We start from the raw sequence: 20,524 nt of genomic DNA, 5'->3' as shown, positions 1-20,524 counted from the left end.
ACTTAAGGAACAGTTGCAACAACTCCTTCCCGCACTTTTGACACCGAGCCTTCCAGTCCCGGTCCGGTCTGAGCCACCGGTACCGACAGTGGAGCGCCCTCTTTTATCGGCATCCACTTTGTCGGTACCGGTCCACACTGCTTCATCGACTTCGATGCCAATCTTAGCACCAGAACCGAGAGCTCAACACCAGGCGGTGCAGACTTCGGTGCCGACACAGCATGTAACATCTCCCGGTACCGTGTCTATGAGGTCGGGTAAGTCGGTGCGCAAATCCCGACACCTGGAACCCTCCACTCCGGAGTCTCGAGACCGTAGCTCTCATATTAGGGACCCTGATTTGTGGGGTGACTCCGAAGAGCCCTTTCTGTCTGAGGGTGAGTGTTCCTCTGATGAAGAGGATCAACTTGTTGCAGATCCCTCTTCTAAACAGGATTCCACATCCTTTACCTCTTTCTTAAAAGAGATGTGTGAATCTCTTTCTATTCCCTTGGAGGCTGAGTCTAAGAAATCCAAGGCATTCCTTGATGCTCTGGACTTTGACCAGCCTCCAAGGGAATTTCTCAAACTTCCTCTCCATGACATCTTACGGGAGACCTTTTATAAAAATCTGGAGACTCCCCTGACTGTACCAGGAGCTCCTTGTAAATTGGACTCCTTGTACAAAGTTATCCCCATTCCTGGTTTTGACAAACCTCAGCTCCTGCATGAGTCTCTTTTGGTAGAATCCACTCTTAAGAAATCAGCGGGAGCTAGTGTGTATGCCTCAGTCCCTCCTGGCAGAGAAGGAAAGGCCATGGACAAATTTGGCAAACATTTATATCAAAATGCCATGTTAGCCAATAGGTCAGGGAATTATGCTTTTCATTTTTCCTTTTATTTAAAGCACCTCATACAAAACATGGCTGCTTTTGAAAAGTACCTCCCTGACAGCAAAAAATCTGCTTTTCATGCCTGTTCTTCCTCTCTTCTCCAGTTATGAAAATTCCTAGTTAGGTCAATTTATGACACTTTTGAATTGACGTCTAGAGCCACGGCTATGTCTGTTGCCATGCGTCGGTTGGCATGGCTCAGAGTCTCGGAGCTCGATGTAAATCATCAGGACCGCCTAGCAAATGCTCCCTGTTTAGGTGATGAGCTCTTTGGAGAGTCCATGGATTCCACTACACAAAAACTGCCCATGAGACTCGGTGGGATACTCTCCTGAAGACTAAGAAAAAGACTCCACCTGCTCGGCCTTTTCGCCAACAATCCGCCTACCAGAGCCGCTATGCTGCTCGTCCCTTGCCACTGGCTACTCAACAGCATAGACGTCAGCGCCAACAACAGCGACAACCTCCTAGACCAGCCCAGCAGCAACAGATGAAGCCTCCTCCACCACAAAAGTCTACTCAACCCTTTTGACGTGGTTCTCCAAAAGCATAGCCAGTATTCCACCATCTACCCATCTCCCTCGACCCATAGGAGGACGTCTTTCTTGTTACATCAGCCGTTGGGAGAACATCACATCACATCGGATCAGTGGGTCCTCAACATCATCCGCCACGGCTACTCTCTCAACTTTCAGACACTTCCTGCTCAAAGTCTGCCAAGAGAGTCTGCTTTGAACACCTCTCAGTCTTCTCTCCTTCTTCAGGAGGTTCAATCCCTCCTCCTTCTGAACGCCATAAAGGAAGTTCCTCTAGATCAGAAGGGGCAAGGATTCTACTCCCGTTATTTTCTGGTCCCCAAAAAAACAGGGGATCTCAGACCCATCCTAGATCTTCGCGATCTCAACAAATGCTTGGTCAAGGAGAAATTCAAGATGCTTTCTCTGGCAACTCTTTATCCTCTTCTCCATCAAGGCGACTGGCTATGCTCCCTCGATCTCAAAGAGGCATACACTCATGTACCCGTCAATCTGGCCTCCAGACAGTACCTCCGCTTCATGATCAATCATTGTCATTACCAATACAAGGTGCTGCCCTTCGGTCTTGCCTCCTCTCCGAGAGTGTTCACCAAATGTCTGATTGTGGTGGCTGCCTTTCTACGCTCTCACCACCTTCAGGTCTTTCCTTACTTGGACGATTGGTTAATCAAGGCCAATTCATCTCAGACAGTGCTCCTGGCCACCAACCAAACCATCCTGTTTCTACAACTTCTGGGAGATCAATCTTCCCAAATCTCATCTCATCCCCACTCAGAGACTTCAATTCATTGGAGTGGTGCTGGACACAGTCCTCATGAGAGCGTTCCTGCCGTCCAACCGTCTTCAAACTCTTCAATCTCTATGTCAGCAGGTACTCCCACAAAGTTCCATCTCTGCCAAGCAAATGATGATACTCTTGGGTCACATGGCCTCCACAGTTGATGTCACATCCTTCGCACGTCTTCACCTGCGCACTCCTCAGTGGACCCTAGCTACCCAGTGGTCCCAAGCAACGGATCCTTGCTCACGACACATATCTGTGACATCATCTCTTCGTCAGTCTCTACAATGGTGGTTGATATCCTCGAATCTCTCCAGAGGTCTTCTGTTCCATCTACCTCCTCATCAACTTGTCATCACCACCGACGCCTCCCCTTATGCCTGGGGAGCTCATTTGAACGAGTTCCAAACTCAAGGACTTTGGACAGCCCAGGAAATGAAGCATCACATCAATTTCCTGGAACTCAGAGCGATGTTTTATGCCCTCAAGGCCTTCCAACATCTTCTCTTTCCTCAAGTCCTCCTGCTGTGCACAGACAATCAAGTTGCGATGTACTACATCAACAAACAGGGTGGGACAGGATCTTGCCTCTTGTGCCAGGAAGCCCAGAAGATTTGGGCTTGGGCCACAGATCACCAACTATTCCTGAAAGCTATCTACATTCAGGGGGAACAGAATTCCTTAGCGGACAAGCTCAGCAGAATTCTCCAGCCTCACGAGTGGACACTCGATCCTTTAACTCTACAGTCCATCTTCGCTCGGTGGGGCACTCCTCAGATAGACCTCTTTGCAGCTCCTCACAATCACCAGCTGCCCCTCTTCTGCTCCAGACTCTACTCTCCTCACCGTCTGGCAGCGGATGCATTTCTCCTTGATTGGTCCAATCTGTTCCTGTATGCTTTCCCTCCGCTTCCTCTCATGTTGCGAACCTTGTTCAAGCTCAAGAGGGAACAAGCCACCATGATTCTCATCGCTCCACGGTGGCCCAGGCAGCATTGGTTCTCCCTTCTACTTCAACTCAGTTCCAGGGAGCCTATTCTTCTTCCATTGTTTCCTTCTCTACTTACACAGCATCAGGAGACCCTTCTGCATCCCAACCTCCAGTCTCTACACCTGACAGCTTGGTATCTCTCGGACTGACTTCAAGTGATACTCTGTTATCTCAGCCCGTTCGTTCTATTCTGGATGCCTCCAGGAAACCGGCCACTCTGCAATGTTACCATCAGAAGTGGACACGATTTTCTTCCTGGTGTCTTCTCCATCATCATAATCCTACGTCCCTGGCAGTGGAGACCTTGTTGGATTACCTTCTTTCTTTGTCTGACTCTGGTCTCAAGTCTACTTCCATCAGAGTCCACCTCAGTGCTATTGCTGCTTTTCATGAGCCAGTTCATGGGAAACTTCTCTCAGCTCATCCTTTGGTTTCCGGATTCATGCGGGGTCTTTTCAAAGTGAAACCACCTCTTAAGGCCCCTCCTGTAGTCTGGGATCTCAATGTGGTTCTCTCCGCCTTAATGAAGCCTCCGTTTGAACCTCTGGCTACAACTTCTTTCAAGTTCCTCACTTGGAAAGTGCTCTTCCTTATTGCCCTTACCTCTGCCAGGAGGGTCAGTGAGCTACATGCACTAGTTGCGGATCCACCTTTTACAGTCTTTCATCATGACAAGGTGGTTCTGCGTACACATCCAAAGTTTCTCCCTAAGGTTGTCTCGGAATTCCATCTCAACCAATCCATTGTTCTGCCTGTCTTCTTTCCGAAACCTCACTCTCATTCTGGAGAACAGGCTCTGCATACTTTGGACTGTAAGCGGGCTCTAGCTTACTATTTAGAGTGTACTAAGCCCCACAGATCATCTCCCCAACTCTTTCTGTCCTTTGATCCGAATAAATTGGGACGTCCTGTTTCTAAACGTACGCTGTCAAATTGGCTTGCAGCGTGCATTTCATTCTGTTATGCTCAGGCCGGACTGACACTGGAAGGTTCTGTCACGGCCCATAGAGTTCGAGCTATGGCAGCATCTGTAGCTTTCCTCCGTTCAACTCCTGTTGAGGAAATCTGCAAGGCTGCTACTTGGTCCTCAGTTCATACTTTTACATCGCATTATTGTCTGGATGCTTTCTCCAGACGGGATGGACACTTCGGCCAATCTGTTTTGCAAAATTTGTTTTCCTAATGGCCAACCTTCCCTCCATCCCTCTTTTTGTTAGCTTGGAGGTCACCCATCAGTCAAGAATATGCTGCCTGCTCGTCCTGGGATAAAACACAGTTACTTACCGTAACAGGTGTTATCCAGGGACAGCAGGCAGATATTCTTGCGTCCCACTCACCTCCCCGGGTTGGCTTCTTAGCTGGCTTATCCTAACTGGGGACTGCGCGCCTCCGTCGGGCGGGAAGGCACTCGCGCATGCGCGGTGCGGCCTGCTAGAACTTTCCAAGTTCTTAGAGTGCAATAACTCTAAAATTGTCCGTACCGGGGCTCCGTCGGTGCCGTCACCCATCAGTCAAGAATATCTGCCTGCTGTCCCTGCCTGCTGCCTGTCTGCCTGCTGCCTGTTACGGTAAGTAACTGTGCTTTCTGGGATATGAATGTTTTGGGATTTAACAAAGTTGTGTATTTGTGTCTCTAAAGTGTTGTGTGCACCTTGTAGCACTATACTGTATATAAAAGATTAACAGTAACAGTTTATTCTCAGAAGGCTGGATCATGTTAGTCTTATTTCTATTTGTTTTTCAGCTCCTTAGTAACTTAGTTTTTTGTGGGGGGTTTTGCTACATAATACTTTTCACAAGTTTATAAATTCTAAAATGGGAAGAAATTGCTGAAACCACAGCTGAAACCACATCACTGATTTACTCAAAAGTGCCTCTCACCGAAGTTAAGAAAATCAGGGCGCATGCTTTGGTGGCCCTGAAGATGACTTAGTTTATTATTTCTGTATTACTACCAGACGCACAAGTGCTGTATATTAACCATACAAGAGATGGTCCCTGTTCAAAAAAAGCTTAAAATCTAATTATGACAGAGACACTAATCAAAAATGGTAAATAAATATAAAGAGATTATGTACTTACCCTGGTAAGCTCTTTTCCAGTAGATAGATGAGACATTCTAGACCAGTGGGTAGTGTCCCCATGGTTGTGTGCCATCTGCAGAAGGAATCCAGTTCAGATTTTTCTCTGTGCCTCTTCTGTACTTCACTGAGCTCCTTAGCTCTACCTACAGTTAGTACCCAAGCACCAAGGGCCACCAAATCAACGTGAAGTAGAGACACCCATAAATAACTGTTCTGCTCAAAGGAGTAACATGAAAATATCAGCTGCAAATAGCCTGCAAAGCCTTAAGGGAGCTCAGAAACTACTCTCGCCTAAAAGAGGAACATAGATACAGTATAATTCCCAGCCCCCAAGGGCTGACTGTTATCCAAGGTACAACTTAGAGATGCATGAATCAAACTGAAATAATAGGTGCAGGAATGACAGGGTGGGAGTCTAAAATGTCTCACCTATCTACTAGAAAAGAGCTTACCAGTGTAAGTACATAATCTCTTTTTCCAGTGCAATAGGTGGAACATTCTAGACCAGTGGGATGTACAAAAACAGTCCTCCAAAAGCCAGGTAGGGCTGACTGCACCGACCCTCAGGACTGAGGTCCCCAAAGGCAGAGTCCTGTCTCACTGCCACATGCACTTTGCAAAACAGGGCAAATGGGTATATAGAGGACCACTTTGCTGCTGTGCAAATCTCAGGGGAGATAGTTCTAGCTTCGGCCCATGAAGAAGTCACATATCTAGAAGAATGCGCATGAAAAGAAACGGGAGACTGTTTCCCAGAAACCATGTAGGCTGACGAAAGAGTCTCATGGATCTATCTGGAAATTGAGGCCTTTGCAGTGAGAGTGCTGTATAGAATAAATCAACCCAAATAAATGGTCAGAAACATGAACTCATTTGTGACCATCAAATAGTGAAGAGGAACACCATGCATATCCAGGATCCTCAAAACACGATCCTGAGTGTTTGAACCAGTAGGCTGAGAAACGGGTATACACACTTCCTGATCAACATGGAAAACTGAAACCATCTTCATCAGGAAGAAGAAAACCGTGTGCAAGGAAATCCAGTCTCCAAAATTCAGAAGAATGGTTCATTGCAAGAAAGCTTGGAGTCCAGAGTCATGGTTCACTGATAGAACAGCGATCAGAAGAAAAACATCTGGAGTGTCAAGGCTAAGAGGGAATCATCCCAAAAGGGCTTGAAGAAAGACTAAACAGCACCAGCGTGAGGTCCCAGAAAGGGAACGGTAGATAAATCGGTAGTCCAATGCAAAGAGTCCCTGTCAGAAATCTGACAATATCAAAGCGAGATGCCAAAGATGAAGGATGACCCGGGCTTGAAAACAAGAGAGCCCAGCCACTTGGACCTGAAAGGATGCTGCAGAGAGGCCTTGATCAAAACCAGCTTGGAGAAAGGCTAGTACCACTGAAAGTGGAGCAGAATACGACTGCTTTGGTCTTGCGCGCATCAATGCTGGAAAGTCTGCTATACCATAGCAGAAGTAGATATAGCAGTCGACATCTTAGATAAGAGAAGAGTGCCAAGGACCACATCGGACAAGCTCTTGTGGTCTAAAGCTGCATGCTCAAGAGCCATGCCATAAGAGCAAAGCGACCCAGGTCCTTATTGCAGACTGAACCCTGCAGAAGTAAGTCAGATGGATGCTCCACAGAAGGCCTTTACCCTAGCAAAAACACATCAATCTGGAGCTACTACTATTACACAGCCTGAGGATCTGCTGAAAGACCCAGCCTATCATGGGCCAGGGAGGATGGAGAGAGAGAGGGAGACCTCCCTGCATAGCAAAACCAGTCTGCAACGCACCCCAGTGCGGAGCTCTGCAAGAGTAAGACAAGCTGCAAAGGATGAATGTGCACTCTTGCCCAAGGAACCACATCCAGTAGAAGGGAAGAAATCCAGGAATGCAGAATCAGTCTGCATGTTCCTGGAAGGCAGAGGCAGCCTGCAGCCAAGTCAAAGAGAACACCCAGGTATTTCAAGACTGCTTGGGTGAGAGACTCCCCGTCTGTAATGCAGAATCCAAGTAAAATCCTTCAGCACCTGGATCACCTGATCCACCGTGTGTTGACCCTCAGCCAATGAGGGACTCTGACTAGCCAGTTGACCAAGACAGGGTAAGCCGCTATGACTGCCATCACCTAGTCAGTGAACGCACAAAGAGTCGTTGCTAGTGAGGATGAATCGGAGGAGAATTGGGAGTAAGACCTGCATGAAAATATAGGCGGAAGAAGACGCAAGCATAAGACCTGCATATATTGTAGGCGAAGACCCCTGCAAAACCCCAAATAGTTATATTTCTAAGAGAGACATTGTGCATATGAATTCAATCTTCTAAGCAGTCATTTTCCTCTCTGTCAGTAAGAGAGAGAGATTCACCTTTGCTCCAGAAACCAGCAGTCAGATCTCCTGACTGTGGCATCATTGTTTTGGGACTTTTCAGAACAGTACAATACATAAGAGGTCCTCCTAAGAAGTACTAGCGAAGGACAGTGTAACTCAGGAAGGTGGGGGCCTGTTCTCTGGAGTTATTAGCCTTAGTATTGGAAATGCATTTGTCAGGGAAATATAGAAAGATCAGTTTTGGCATCAGGTGATGTCACGTTTCAGTATGGCTCCATATAACCAATTGAAAAGCAAGTATATAATCTGTATCTTAGGCTACTGAGCATAAGTATATAAATGTTATGCTGGCTGGCATGAGGAGGGGAGGAGAAGAGATGAATCCTAGGACAGAAGCCTGCTACATTGTATGTATATTATCCTTATCTGCCCTGAGTGCTGCATTTCAGTGTCTTTTGCTAACTTTCATTTATTGCTAAATAATATATTTCATACCAGTAACCAAGGAGTACGAGGTCTATTTCTGTGACGTGATCAGCAGCTGTCACTGTCATTAGTCCAAAGGGCAGAGCCAAAAACTGGCAATGTTTGTATAAGATGGAAGACTGCAAGTAACTGCGGTGAGCTGGAAGGATCAGAATGCCCTCATGAATTCAGAGAGGTAAGGGACTCTCCCAGGGTCACCGCTGCTATAACAGATTGCACTGTTTCCATGTGAGAGTACAGAAGCTTGAGAGCTTCACATATGTGGTGCTGCTCCAGAATAGGCCTCCAGCTGTTGAAGCCATTCAGTGGCATGATAAAACATATGGAGTATCTGCTGGAGCCTGACAGATGGGCAGTACCCGCTCTAAAATCAGAATATCCAGCAAGCGCTGTCCAGTGCCTGCATGCGGGAACGCCTTGTCCGGGTGCCCTGCTTAATATTTCACGAACCGATGGGTCTGATGCTGGGTGAAGTCCAATTGCAGCCTAACCATATAAAGTGCAGAACCCACAGGGCGGACATAATACAAACCCAAGCCAGCAAGAACGCTGACAGCCTGCCCCTGATCAGTAGAGAGGGTCCCCCCAGTCTGGCGCAGTGCGTCGTCTTGGTAGTGGCGTAGTACAGGATCTGGATGGCTGGGTAAGTCTGTAGCCAGAGAACCACTGCCAGGAACTCTGTTCTGAGATGTGGCGCTGGAATACAAGTGGTAATGTATGGAGCTATGAAAATTAGAGCGACAAGAACCTTGAGAGGGTCTGGGTCTGCTCTCAGGCAGGGTCTGAGGGAGACTGAACACCACAGAATCCATGAGGTCGACCTGGCCCTTACCAAACAACAACTGCCCTGAAGGGAAGTCTCAGCAAAGAAACCTTTGGAAGTGAAATCACCAGCCCATTGTCTAATCCAGAACATTTTGCGGGCAGAAATGGAACACACCAAAACCCGCAAAGGCATATAAAGTGACAGTCACATAAGCTGACCCAGCCAAAAGAAGTTGAGGAGAATCTACAGCCTCACTCTCTAGGGTGCGCAGGCAAAACAGGCACATGACAACAGATACCGCCAAAGCAGCTGCATCAAAAAAAGCCTCCAGAAGTCAACATCCTCATGGCAGTCTTGCATATCTGTAAGCATCAAGGCACTTTCCCTGGGTAGAGAAGTGCATTCAGGCACCTGCATAACCAAAGAATTCACTATAGGCTGATCCAGAACCTGTGGGTACGCCAGTACTAGAGGGTACCAGCGAGACCTGGTCCTCACTAACAAAAGAGCACCTTCCAGACAGTCACATTGTGCTGACATTTAAATGGTCAGATCACTTGGAAGTGGGGGGGTCTTGGGGTGCCTGATGTACTTTTGTACAATCAGGCTTGTCTTTTTCAACACGTGAGGGATTGGGTGCTGGACTCTGGTTATTTCACCGATGTTGCTTTGGAACGGGATTATTTTTTTCCTACGAGCCTAATTTCCCTCGTGCATGCTCAGGTAATGGACCTGTCTAGGCCCTTTCAACAAAGTATATTACTTTGACCCCTCTGGAGGATGTGGCACACAGTCATGCCACTGTGGCACTAGGATCCCACGGTTAGTGTTTTATTGCCTCTGGTGGAGAATAGGTCCTTTTTACCTGGAATGGTACCTTCAATTTTTCATAGGTGGAGGACTGGGGTGTGAGCCAGTTGCAACATGTTTTGAGTGAAGGTGGCAGGCTTCTTTCTGCGGATGAATTGTTACAACGGGGGGGGGGGGGTCCACCCTTGGGACTTTTTTTTTTTTTTTTTGGCTAAATGTCAACTGAGTCATTACGTGGGGTCCCTTCGGGCTCTGTCGGTGACTTTTGGGGACCAGTTCCTCTCCTCAGTGACTTATTTTTATAAGCAGTTAACTGCTTTGCAGGCTCCTCATGATATTTCTTCTATTTTGCAGTTATGGCAGGGGGATCTGGGATGTATGTTGTCGGCCAACTTGTTTTTTCATGCCCTTAGGGGGGTTCCTGGTTTAGTGTACAGTGCAGAGCTTCGGGAATGTCACTATCGAACCATGTTGAGAGCCTACGCCTCTCAAAGTCAAGCTTATTATATGGGCTGTGTGGATACCCAGTTATGCCCAAAATGCTCCGTTGTTGAGAATTCTTATTTCCATGGATGCTGGTCCTGTACTTTTATTCAGGATGTTTGGAGCGCTCTAGCCTCTTTTTGGAGGAGGATATTGCAGTCGCCGTTTCGGTGGACGCCATTCCTATGTTATTTTCTGTGTGGTCTATATTTGGTTCTTCTGAGCAGAAGTTCTTGGGTAAATGCTTTATATTGAGGAAGAAGTGTATCTTAACCCACTGGACCTTGGGGAAGGCACCTACGGTTTGGTATGGTGGAACAAATTACATGAGTTGATGGGTTGAGAGGCTCGTATGGCGCCCTACTCCCTTCAGAAAAGCTATAATTTTGTGCAGATTTGATCTCCCTAGTTGCAGATTTTGCCTCTGGAGCCCGGAGCCACATTTTGAACAAATTTCAACTGAGCGCACATCCACTTGGGCTGGGTTATATTGGGGTTGGGGGGGATTCTTTGGGGCACTTAAGAGTATAGTGCCTTATGGCTTCTCTCCTTTTTACCTGGGGACAGGTTGTTGTTTGTTTTGGGATGGGTGGAAACCTGATGACTGCCTGTTTGATCCCTTTTCTCCTTTGTTTCATTATATGTACTGTTGTGCTAACCTGTTTTTGTTGTTTGCCATGTTTTTTGTCATCAATAAAAATTGTTTCAACTTAAATGGTCAAATCAAGGTGCCAGGGAAAGGTGGGAGACTGCAAGCGCGCATCTGGCAGCCAGGATGAAGAAGAGGACGAAGTCAGCTGAATGACCAAATGCAATTCCTGCAAAGACTCAAATAAGATTCGGCAAAGCCGCAGACTGAAACAAGCGCAGAACTGTGGGATCATCCCCTGAAGATCCAGCATACAGTCCCTGGTCCACCATTCTTGGAAGTGCTGCACTTTGAAAGAAGGGGTCAGCAAACTAAAGGCCAAGATCAGGCACATCAGAAACAATGGCTGACTGAAACAAGGACATACCCAGAGAAGCAACACCACTGGGAGATGCAGAGCAGGACTACGCAGAGGAAGAACGCCTGCTTTGAAAAGTCTGTCTGTTTTGTTTTTTTTAAACACAACTGTTTCAGAAACTCCGGCGCCTGGGACGCATAGTCACCCTCTGATGACTGAACTACGTGAGTTAGAGGCTGCAGAAGGACCACAGCCATGTGTACGGAACTTTAAGCCATGCTGAGTCCCCAAAACAAAGAAGGCTGCCCACCAGGCTAGCCAAGCATTTTACCTGCTTGACCAGGGGAGAGGCTAAGCTTTCTACTGCTGTCCCTCCTGGCTGTGCCATGCAGCAAGAACATTCCTAAAGCGCCTAATTTGTGCAATCCTGTCGGGAATTCACCTTAGCAGAGCTTAAAGACTCCATCCCAACAAGATTAGAGGCAATAATTGCAGTTTTGGAGAAGCAGGGAGCTGTTGGAAAAAAAGATTGGTAAAAATCCAAGATGGCCACTGCTGTGAAAGTTGCACCAAAATCACAATATTTACCATACTTAGCATAATTTTAAAAAATGACGATTTTAAGATTTTTCAGGTGGGGGAACAGAGGACATGCAGAAACCTTGAAAACCCCACTTTTCAGATCTCATCCGATCCATCTCACAGGCTGTAACAGCCTGCCTCAGCTCTCTTACAGTAGCTGGATTAGAGAATCGCTGCCTCATACTGGGAATGGCTCTGCAAAGCTGATCTTTAGGCTGCCAGTCAGACCCCATACCTGATTGCACCTCATCCGCTGTGGACTGACGGACATGCACCAGGATGGGTGGAGGAGAGAAGACGCTGCTGGTACCCTGCGAGACATCGCCGAGCCTCCTAAAGGCATCTAACAGCCTATGCTCGACCGCTGTAGCTGAGACAACTTCAGGGACGGCCATGAGTTCCAAAGAAACTAAGCAGGCTGGCTAACAGGTACTGACTGGGATTGGCCTGTCATCTACAGACATCTGTGTTCTCAAAGCAGGCAAAGAGACAAATGCGCCGAGCACAAGAATCCTGAAGAAAAAAGGACTAAAAACACTTAATAAAATGTGGATAGCAGAATGAACACACCTGCAGGCACGCATGCATGCAAAAGAAACAAACTGTAGGTGGAGCTAAGGAGCTCAGTGAAGTACAGAATTCCTTCTGCAGATGGCATGTGGCCATGGGGACACTACCAACTGGTCTAGAATGTCTCGCCAATTGCACTGGAAATGTAGTTCATATAGAGAAATATAAAAGGATGAAGAGTAGAGAGCGTCAGGGACTGCAGAGGGGATGATAGAAAATATGATGTTTATACATTAAATAGGCAGTTTATCATAATCTATTATGTTATTCCAGTAAAACACAGAAATAAAGGACGCCTTTTACATGACCGTGGTAGAGGTTTCTGTCATGGGCCAGTGAATGCTCCAGCACTCATAGGAATTCTATGCTCTGGCCTTTCGTAGAAACCAGCGAAAAATAAGTGTTTGTAAATGTGCCATAACTTGTTTCCCCTCTGTGCAGTACAGTACTGAATACTCATTACCATTAATATTCTTTCATTGGCAGGTTTCTTGGGAAATATTCAATGCAACAGTTATGTACTGCTGAGGGTTTATAGGCCTAATAAATTTGTTTTGTTTCTCAACTGGTCTTTTGATTAACCTATCTCTTCATTGCATGCCTTCTTGACGGATAGAGAAAGATATTCATACATACACCAGCCTACTGGAGAGCCAATACATTACTGAAGGTCAGAAATGGCACTGTGTTCTTTAGTCGTTGGAGCATGCTATTTTCACCCTCTCCAGCTGCCTGTTTTCATTTCCCCTTTATATAAACAGTACTTTTCCTTGTTGGTGATGCAGTGTTTAGTGTCATGCTATGATCATAACATAATCCATTATAAAACAGCTGTAAGATGATGAATGTTGCATGTGTTGATTTTACAAGAATTTGTAATATAAAGAACATTGTGCGCAGACACTAAGGGCCTGATTCTCAAAATGGCATCCCGATTGTAGACAGTGGTAGGAGTCCTACCGCCGTCTAACAGACTAATTGGGACACATGTTTGTTTGTTTTTAAATCGATGCGGCAAAGATGGCCAAGCACAATGGAGGCATCTAGGCACGCCTACGGATGCCTAAGGCCAGCACGGCTTATGCTGGACTTGGCCTTATGCGTCTGTAGGCATGTCTAGTCGTCCACAGGCAGAAGTTAGATGCCTTAGATGTAGGCCTATAAAACGCTGCCTACATTTAAGGCATCTGTACAAAAAAATAGATGTGATTCTGGACACAGTGTCTACTGGTGATTGACACACAGTAAGTGCCTGTTTTGTAGGCAGACACTGTGTCCAGAATCAGGCCCTAATGACCCAGTGCTTCCAGGTTCCCTTTATAAATGGAATATTATGGTAATGGTTATTTCAAATGTTGATTGTCACTCGGAAAACAGGTATATTGCCTAAAAAAATATGAATTATTTAGACTTATTTTAGCACTTCAGAAATTAGATCAGAACCCCAAATAAAGAGCTAGTCTGAACTATGAAATTTTATGGCTAGCCCTAGAATATATCAGGGATGAACTGAATATATTCAGGGATGAACTGCTCAAATCAAACACATGAAAATCAGGTAATGCTCTAGCTCAGCCATTTCACAATAACAATTAAACTAGTGAAATTTCAAATATGCTCAGAAGTGTGTCTCTCTCCCAGAGAAAATCCAATAGGAGAACCCATCCACCAACCACACATGATAATGCCAACTTAATATTTCAATTTGCTATATGTTTAATTGGTTCTCTTGTCAAGCTTAGAATTCAAGAAAGACTTATCTTCAATTGCTTTAAAGACAATTCAAAGATAAGTCTTTATTGAATTCTAAGCTTGGCAAGAGAACCAATTAAGCATATAGCAAATTGAAATATTAAGTTACATAGAAACATAGAATAAAACGGCAGAAGAAGGCCGGCGGCCCAACAAGTCTGCCCACTCGAGAACCCTCCTTCCCTGGTGTATCTATCCTTTATGCATAACTCTGTAGCACCCCCACCTGTTTGTCCCATTGACTTTTGAAGTCGAGCATGCTACTATCCTCGACCACATGGCGTGGAAGTTTATTCCATCAACCAATCACCCGTTCGGTGAAGAAGTATTTCCTGGTGTCACCATGAAATCTCCCCCCCTTAAGTTTTAGCGGATGCCCTCTTGTTGCCGTGGGGCCCGTAAGAAAAAATAATTCTTCCTCCACTTCAATGCGACCCGTAATGTATTTGAATGTTTCTATCATGTCCCCTCTTTCTCTGCGCTCCTCGAGAGAATATAGGTGCAGTCTGGTTAGACGTTCTTCGTATGTGATGTCTTTAAGTCCTGAGATCATCCTAGTGGCCATTCTCTGGATCGACTCCATTCTCTTCACATCTTTTTGATAATGTGGCCTCCAAAACTGGACACAGTACTCCAGGTGAGGTCTCACCATGGATCTGTATAACGGTAGTATGACTTCAGGCTTTCAGCTGATAAAGCTCCTTCTGATGCAACCCAGCATTTGTCTAGCCTTTGCTGAAGCTTTCTCCACCTGATTGACAGCTTTTATATCTTCTCGGATGAGACCTCCCAAGTCACTTTCTGCAGTGGCATTATCATTGTTAATTACTAACACATATGCAGTGGGTGGTGGGTTCTCCTATATGGTTTTCCCTGGGAGAGCTACACACTTCTGAGCATATGCGAGTTTGAAATTTCTTTTTTTAATATTAAAATTTGTTTTAATTGAAATTTTAAGAGCAAACATATACATACATGTACAGCAACAAATTACAAATACAACTAAGCACTTTAATCAACAAGAACATTCTCTATAAAAGCTGACAATCAATGCAATTTTCACCCCTAAGCCATCCTACCCCACCCTCCCCACCCGACAAGTATAACATGCATAACCATATATCCACCAAATCCCCCACAGCCCCCCCCCCCCACAAGCAGACAGAGAAGACCAGACCCCTAGGCACCCATCAAAGAGAATTCAGAATGGCCCCAACTTTGTGCCAGCTGGAGGTGTGTGACCCATATTAGAAACGGCGTTTTGCCACTGCCATCTCCATCCTCCCCAAGGACACCAAGTGAGAAAGCAAATCCGCATGGGATGAAGCCACCTGATTTTTCCAACGATTAGTTATTAAACATTTTGCAGCCGCCATCCCCCAGCGGAGTAACCTGGTCTGCCAGGTATGTTCCTGAACATTGGCTAAGCCTATCAAGCAATTCTGAGGTGTCATCCCCACAGACATCCCGAGAAGGGCGGTCAACTTTTGTACCACAGAATTCCAAAAGGGGCGTATGAGTAAACAATCCCACCAAATATGCAAAAAGACCCCACAGACATGCCGCACCTCCAGCATCTATCAGTCACCCCAGGGAACATTCTATGCAGCCTCTCCGGCGTATAATACAACCAGGTCAAGACCTTATATGCATTCTCCTGCACCAAAGCACAGCTTGAAGCCCTATAAACTTCCGCACATATAACTCCCCAGGCTTTAGCCGTGAGGGTCACCCCCAGATCCCGTTCCCAATACTTCTGAAAAGAAAACTGCTTGGGAGAGAAACCCCTCCAGTACTGGTACACCACCGAAAGCGGTCGAGGCACCTTCTGGAGGAGCAACCACAGATTCTCTATATGTTCCATCTCCATAGGAGGCTGAGAGTCCCAACCATGGGCTAGCATAAAGTGTCGGACCTGAAAATATGCCAGATAGTCACCATTAGGCAATTCAAAGCGTGGCAAAAGACAAGATCCTAGTGGTCCCCAACAAGTCTCTAAAGGTGAGCAGCCCCTTGTGGGTCCACTGAGGAAAACCCGATGTTTCCATCCCGCCATAAAGTAGGGCTCCTCTTGTATAAACGCCAAAGAAGACACCGAGGCCCCAGATCCCAATTTAACCCGGAACCGGGCCCACACCTGCGCCAAATGTCTAACAAATGGATTAGCAATGCGCCAGAGCCAATTGTGTGGAGACCCAGACCCCCAGAGTTTGTGTTTCAGTAATCCCTTACCCCCATAATCTTGCTCCAACTTCACCCCCCATTTCCCAATCCAGCACCAGCTTCAACTGTGTTGACTGATAGTACCACCATAAATTGGGCACCCCTCTACCCCCTACTTCTCTAGCTGCCCACATAAGAGATTGGGACAATCAGGGAGGTTTCCTCTGCTAAATAAATCTCCGGAGGTCTGCTCCCAGCCTACGCAACTCCCCCAAAGGCACCAGTACCGGCAACGTTTGAAAGAGAAATAACCGGGGAGCACATTCGTGAGTTTGAAATTTCACTAGTTTAATTATTGTTAATGTGAAATGGCTGAGCACATGGTATAGATCAGGGATCTCAAAGTCCCTCCTTGAGGGCCGCAATCCAGTCGGGTTTTCAGGATTTCCCCAATGATTATGCATTGAAAGCAGTGCATGCACATAGATCTCATGCATATTCATTGAGGGAATCCTGAAAACCCGACTGGATTGCGGGCCTCAAGGAGGGACTTTGAGACCTTTGATAGAGATAAAGTATTGCCCTAGATAATGGTTACTGTGGATGGGCAGACTGGATGGGCTATTTGGCCTTTATCTGCTGCCATCATGATTCTATTTAGATAAGGGATTTGTTATATCTGAATTCTAATACTGTATGTCACCTTGAGCTTAATTTTTGAAAGAGGCTTAAAATACAATAATGAACCATATGCTCTGATATACCTTTAATTTTATAAATCAGCAAGTCATGCGTAATAAAACATTCTTACATGACGTAGTATAGACTGACTTTATATAGCAGATTGAATAACAAGAATGATGATGTTTGACAACCTTTCTATTAGAAAATGACACGGTGGCTGTTACCCGCAAAAACGGTGGGAGAAAAAAAAGTGGTCGCCACGGTGAATGGCCTTGTCTCCACAGTTAAGGGAGGGAACGCGTGCGGTCACCGATCGCACAGTCCAGCAGCCCCCTCCCTCTTTTTGTAAATCCGGGTTCAGACCGGATCCTAATGTAATGGATGTAAACCGCCTAGAACTCTTTGGGTATGGCGGGATATAAGAACATAATAATAATAATAATAATAATAATGATTGCCGCTGTCTAGGCATCTCCCTCCCTTCTCACCTTCGTAGCGATTTTTTTATTTTCTCTCAACAAGCAGTCGCATATAGCTTCCAGAAAGTTTTCCTCTGTTGCAACTGGAAACAGGCAGTTGCGTCAGAGGAGAAGTTTCCAGCAGCCACACGAAACTTCAAGGTTCCAGCTGCTTATTGAGAGAAAAATAAAAATCACCAGCAAAGGTAAGGGGGAGAGAGGGAGGGAGATATTCAGACTTCTCTGTGGCTGAGAATGGGGTGGTAAGCGAAGAGAAGTCAGCTTCCCAAATGAACGGCAAACCTGGAAATAGCAGGGCTTCCAAGCCCTTGAGTAATGGCTCTAAAATGTGCAATACAAATCCTCGCATAAATGCACTAAATGTAGACGTTTGCCTTAAAGATGACACTCTTGAGGCTGTTGTCTTAAAAAAAAGAGTGGGGAGAAGACAGAAAAGCACAGTTACTTACCGTAACAGGTGTTATCCAGGGACAGCAGGCAGATATTCTTGACTGATGGGTGACGGCACCGACGGAGCCCCGGTACGGACAATTTTAGAGTGATTGCACTCTAAGAACTTGGAAAGTTCTAGCAGGCCGCACCGCACACGCGCGAGTGCCTTCCCGCCCGACGGAGGCGCGCGGTCCCCAGTTAGGATAAGCCAGCTAAGAAGCCAACCCGGGGAGGTGGGTGGGACGCAAGAATATCTGCCTGCTGTCCCTGGATAACACCTGTTACGGTAAGTAACTGTGCTTTATCCCAGGACAAGCAGGCAGCATATTCTTGACTGATGGGTGACCTCCAAGCTAACAAAAAGAGGGATGGAGGGAAGGTTGGCCATTAAGAAAACAAATTTTGCAAAACAGATTGGCCGAAGAGTCCATCCCGTCTGGAGAAAGCATCCAGACAATAATGAAATGTAAAAGTATGAACTGAGGACCAAGTAGCAGCCTTGCAGATTTCCTCAATAGGAGTGGAACGGAGGAAAGCTACAGATTCATGCCATAGCTCGAACTTTATGGGCCGTGACAGAACCTTCCAGTGATAGTCCGGTCTGAGCATAACAGAATGAAATGCACGCTTCCAGCCAATTAGACAACGTACGTTTAGAAACAGGACGCCCCAATTTATTCGGATCAAAGGATAGAAAGAGTTGGGGAGATGATCTGTGGGGCTTAGTACGCTCTAAATAGTAAGCTAGAGCCCGCTTACAGTCCAAAGTATGCAGAGCCTGTTCTCCAGAATGAGAGTGAGGTTTCGGAAAGAAGACAGGCAGAACAATGGATTGGTTGAGATGGAATTCAGAGACAACCTTAGGGAGAAACTGGATGTGTACGCAGAACCACCTTGTCATGATGAAAGACTGTAAAAGGTGGATCAGAAACTAGTGCGTGGAGCTCACTGACCCTCCTGGCAGAGGTGAGAGCAATAAGGAAGAGAACCTTCCAAGTGAGAAACTTGAAAGAAGCCATGGCCAAAGGTTCAAACGGAGGCTTCATTAAGGCGGAGAGAACCACATTAAGATCCCAGATTACAGGGGGAGGTTTAAGAGGTGGTTTCACATTAAAAAGACCTCGCATGAATCTGGAGAACAAGGGATGAGCTGAAAGGAGTTTTCCATGGACTGGTTCATGAAAAGCAGCAATAGCACTGAGGTAGACTCTGATGGAGGTAGACTTGAGACCAGAGTCAGACAAAGAAAGAAGATAATCCAACAAAGTCTCCACTGCCAGGGAAGTGGGATTATGATGATGGATAAGACACCAGGAAGAAAATCGAGTCCACTTCTGATGGTAGCACTGCAAAGTGGCCGGTTTTCTAGAAGCATCCAGAATGGAACGAACTGGCTGAGACAGAAGAGAATCATGTGAAGTCAGCCAGAGAGATACCAAGCTGTCAGGTGCAGAGACTGGAGGTTGGGATGCAGAAGGGTCTCCTGATGCTGCATAAGCAGAGAAGGAAACAGTGGAAGAAGAATAGGTTCCCTGGAACTGAGCTGAAGTAGAAGGGAGAACCAATGTTGCCTGGGCCACCGTGGAGCAATCAGAATCATGGTGGCTCGTTCCCTCTTGATCTTGAACAAGGTTCATAACATGAGAGGCAGAGGAGGGAAAGCATAGAGGAACAGATTGGACCAATCCAGAAGAAATGCATCTGCTGCCAGACGTTGGGGAGTGTAGAGTCTGGAGCAGAAGAGGGGCAGCTGGTGATTGTGAGGAGCTGCAAAAAGGTCTATCTGAGGAGTGCCCCACTGAGTGAAGATGGACTGTAGAGTCAAAGGATCGAGTGTCCACTCGTGAGGTTGGAGAATTCTGCTGAGTTTGTCCGCTAAAGAATTCTGCTCTCCCTGAATGTAGACAGCCTTCAGGAACAATTGGTGATCTGTGGCCCAAGCCCAAATCTTCTGGGCTTCCTGGCACAAGAGGCGAGAGCCTGTCCCACCCTGTTTGTTGATGTAGTACATTGCAACTTGATTGTCTGTGCATAGCAGAAGGACCTGAGGAAAGAGAAGATGTTGGAAGGCCTTGAGGGCATAAAACATCGCTCTGAGTTCCAGGAAATTGATGTGATGCTTCATTTCCTGGGCTGTCCAAAGGCCTTGAGTTTGGAACTCATTCAAATGAGCTCCCCAGGCATAAGGGGAGGCATCGGTGGTGATGACAAGTTGATGAGGAGGTAGATGGAACAGAAGACCTCTGGAGAGATTTGAGGATATCAACCACCATTGTAGAGACTGACGCAGAGATGATGTCACAGATATGTGTCGTGAGCAAGGATCCGTCGCTTGGGACCACTGGGTAGCTAGGGTCCATTGAGGAGTGCGCAGGTGAAGACGTGCGAAGGGTGTGACATGGACTGTAGAGGTCATGTGACCCAAGAGTATCATCATTTGCTTGGCAGAGATGGAACGTTGTGGAAGTACCTGCTGACATAGAGATTGAAGAGTTTGAAGACGGTTGGACGGCAGGAACGCTCTCATCAGGACTGTGTCCAGCACCGCTCCAATGAATTGAAGTCTCTGAGTGGGGATGAGATGAGATTTGGGTAGATTGATCTCGAACCCCAGAAGTCGAAGAAACAGGATGGTTTGGTTGGTGGCCTGGAGTACTGTCTGAGAAGAATTGGCCTTTATCAACCAATCGTCCAGGTAAGGAAACACCTGAAGGTGGTGAGAGCGTAGAAAAGCAGCTACCACAATCAGACATTTGGTGAACACTC

At 46.4% G+C, this 20,524-nt stretch overlaps 1 protein-coding gene across 1 annotated transcript in view; it reads left to right on the top strand.

The window, feature by feature from the left end:
- The window catches only part of ZFYVE21 (zinc finger FYVE-type containing 21), a 66,165-nt gene that overhangs the window by 39,261 nt on the left and 6,380 nt on the right, over positions 1-20,524 (top strand). The window contains 1 exon segment of the mRNA XM_033952246.1: positions 12,865-12,918. Within this exon segment, the coding sequence (XP_033808137.1) occupies positions 12,865-12,918 (54 nt within the window).

The sequence above is a fragment of the Geotrypetes seraphini genome, chromosome 7 (genome assembly GCF_902459505.1).
Source record: "Geotrypetes seraphini chromosome 7, aGeoSer1.1, whole genome shotgun sequence".
Classification (NCBI taxonomy): domain Eukaryota; kingdom Metazoa; phylum Chordata; class Amphibia; order Gymnophiona; family Dermophiidae; genus Geotrypetes; species Geotrypetes seraphini.
The sequence above is the reverse complement of the archived record's forward strand: the minus strand, read 5'-3'. Positions and strand labels throughout refer to the sequence as shown.